Source organism: Gavialis gangeticus, unplaced genomic scaffold (assembly GCF_001723915.1).
Source record: "Gavialis gangeticus isolate Ggan-Ray unplaced genomic scaffold, GavGan_comp1, whole genome shotgun sequence".
NCBI lineage: Eukaryota > Metazoa > Chordata > Crocodylia > Gavialidae > Gavialis > Gavialis gangeticus.
In genome coordinates, this window is record NW_017729032.1 from 126,111,644 (window position 1) to 126,115,198 (window position 3,555).

General features: G+C 33.1%; 1 protein-coding gene across 1 annotated transcript in view; it reads left to right on the top strand.

Annotated features, from left to right (window-relative positions):
- CLYBL (citrate lyase beta like) overlaps window positions 1-3,555 on the top strand; it is a 174,519-nt gene that overhangs the window by 143,206 nt on the left and 27,758 nt on the right. The window contains exon 4 of the mRNA XM_019523832.1: window positions 2,164-2,265. Coding sequence (XP_019379377.1) covers window positions 2,164-2,265 — 102 coding nt within the window. The remainder of the gene's footprint in view (window positions 1-2,163; window positions 2,266-3,555) is intronic.

The following is a 3,555-nucleotide window of genomic DNA, read 5'->3' on the forward strand; positions in this document are numbered from 1 at the left end:
ACACACACACACACACACACACACACACACATATAATTTTGTTTGAGATTTGTAGTGTAACAGAAGCTGTTTATTTTTTCCCCTCATTTTTATTTATGTGAAGCATAAAACCTGGAGGCTGATGCACAACTAAAAGATGGGCTTACTTGTTTTCTTTTGTGTGAGAATCTCTTGCTTTCCTTTTGTCCCTAGTATGGGTACTTGTTTGACTGGCATGGCTTATTGGACTATAACAAGCGTAACTCTCCCTCCTTTGTCATGGGACAATTCTCCCACAAATCCTGAACAGTGTGCATTCTTCCCAACACACTATTGGGTGTGCACTGGAATTGAAAGAATTGCTGAGGCCTGCTACTTCATCCCCTCCCCAATCTTTGTTTTTTTCCCCCCTCCTTCTTTTTTTCCCCCCTCTCACTGAAATGAACACTTTACCAGGCCGGAAACATTTAATTGTCTCCTTTTGAAAAAATTAATTGAAACTTCTCCACTAGTTACCTTTTGTATTGGTGCTTATAACAAAATTTTAAAAGGAAAAGGAAAGGCAACAATATTCATTAAACATTTTCTCTCCCCCCTTCAAAACAAAAGATATTAAAATGGAGAAAGTCAACAATGAGACTTTTTAAGTGTTTTGAAATATACAGAGTTCTATCTCCTAAACATACGTGTAAGATATATACCCAGTAGCATCCATTAGAAAAAATCAAAATCTGATTTTTTAAGAACTAAAGGAAATGAAATTATTCTATTCCACCATTTCCAGTGTTCACAGTCTGCATGTGAAAAGTTTACTATTTTCTGTTGCTGTACCTATGATACTGTACACATTCACATTTGCATGGCAGTGAATTTCTAGTTGAATTCTTTTCTCCAGGGTAAAGTTACAGAGGTGATGGTGATGATAATGATGATGATGATGGTGATGATGATGATGATGCAAAGAAAATATGGGGAGGGTAGGATGTGATTTATTTTGGCCTAATTGTAAAGTTACTGCAAATTGCTCAAAAGCTTTTTAAAGATCTCACTGATTAGATTTTCCTTTCTTTTTGGGAGGGGCAAGGAGGGAAGCTAAAAGGGGAAATAACACCTCTAATCCAGCTTCTGGTAAATAGGCTGCCAGCTTTTAAAATGAGTTTCCTTTCTATTAGTCAGAATATTATGCTAAGCCTTAAGCATTAGTTTTTTATGTTGCCATAGCAGCCTTATTCCTGCAGGGTTGTGACCTGTGATGATTACAGTACAAAGCTTATAGGGTCTTGAAACCCCCTTTGAAGATGAAAAGTCTTTGATGGTTTATATTTATGCAAATCTCTTAGATATGATTTACCCAACTGAGACTGAATGGAGAGATGATTAAAATTCCCTTTCCTTTGATATCCATTAATGGTTGAATATTCCTTAAATTTAAAATGGATGCATGTGTTATTTTTGTCTTTATTTACTAAAATATTTTTGCCATACCTGTGATATGTTTATCTCCTCACAAATTACTTGATCTAGACGGACATAATAGATTTACAATATAGGTTGTGGGTTTTTTCTTTTGAAAAGGGAAAAATCTGTGCAGGCGCTTTTGTATGTTTCCAGATGATAGATTTTGGAATTTGGGCTACCCCACTGGCAGCTCAAAGCTAGCTGTGAACTGGTCTCATGGAAAAAATTGGAAAGCTTTGGTCTTCAAAGAATTAAACTTCCTTTTTAAGGCCTTCCTAGGTAAGCTAAAAATTATGAAGAAAAAGACTCCTGAACAAAGGGTAACGGTGCCGTAATGCATAATACGGATGCCACTTAGAAGGCTGCGGAACAGTTACAGTGATGTCAGTGTTAGACCTGAAACAAAACAGGATGTCAGGTATATCAATACTTCATTGTTTTTAAGGGCCTGCTGATTTGCATTTAACTAAGTCAGGGTGATAGGTGTTAAGTAAATATTTTTGCAATTAAACCTTTAAACTTAAAAATATACAGTAACACCACAGTTCAAAATTGTAGGCCTCAAAACAGACCTACTTTAAAGGTTTTTATTATTATTATTATTATTCTTACTATGGTTCTGGTTTTCTTTGTAATTAAGACCAGGTAGAAAAAATTTAAAAGGTATGAGTTCAGGCAGATATTAATAAATTAATTTTATTCTGATAATTTCTGTTCCGGTTTTAGTTTTCAGACAGATTTTTACATCACTTAAAAGGTCGAACACTTGTAGAACCAATGAATTTAATCCCTTTTGTGGAAACTGCAATGGGGTTACTCAATTTTAAGGTAAGGAACCTTGCTGTAGTTGAGGAGTAAATATTTTATCATATCTACAACCTGGGTTTTAATTAGACAGTCCATGTCCTTTAAATAAGCAGTTTCTCAAAATAAGAGATGTAAAATTAATAAAAATTATTAATTGCAATTCCCTAAAGAGTTTGAATGTTTTATTTCTCATAGTCTTTATGTGAAGGCCTTCATATGCCAATACCAGACAATACGTGCATAACATACAATAAAACTGTATGCATTCGTTTTCATTTCAATTTTACATTACATTTTTATTACAATATGTAGCTATGCTCTGAAATGATCTGGAGTGCACAAATTAATGTAATAAACTTAACTAATTAGGAACTGGCATAAGTGACTATGTATTTGACTTTTATTTAGAAATAATCTGATCATTTCATTAATTTTCCATGGTCCCTTTTACAATGGATTTTATTTTAAAAGTTTCTCCCAAATTTCATGTTACTGATTTGAGGACAAATAGCAGCTTTTCATTTAATGTGTATAGATTGTATTCATTGTTAAGCGTTGTTAGAAGTGTAACTAAAGTTCTAGATTACATAACATCTGCACAACTTACAATTTTGTTATTTTCAGATTCACTTAAATTCAAATTCTGTTTTTATTCTTCCCTGTGTTTGCTCCAGTCTTAGTACTCCTCTGTATTTCTTCATGGGAAAGAATGCATTGATGATGAAATTGAAAATCAAATGCACTCCCTGGAAATGCAGTGTTCTCCTAAAACTTCAAGGGAAAAGTTTCCTACCATTCAGAACTTCTGTGTTATGAGAGTTTTAGGAACTGCTCAAGAGGCCTTATATGGTCAACATGTTTATTTAGCAAAGCTACTCATTCTGATTAGGCATTTTAAATATATCTCAGAACATGGTTTGAAGCATTGCTAAACAAACATGCTAATTTTTAGTACATAGATTGAGACTCCATTTTAAACATTTACACATTGTTTTCACTGTGATATTTTGTAGCACAATGTTTAATGCCACAGTTCTTGGTTTGTCAAGACAGTTACAGTTTATACTTTAAATAATAATTTCTTATGCCAGCACTTGCCACATGTGAATGCTTAGTAGCAATACAATTTGTAGTTACATCTATCTCTTTGCATGTATTATGTTAAAAAATATTAATAATAGTAAAACATTGATATAAAATAGTAATGCTTTTGATATAATTTTATATAATGCCCATAATAACAAAGTGCTGCTTACTTTTGCATTAATGCATTTCAGGACTACTTGCTGCATTTTTTTTTTTTTTTTTTTG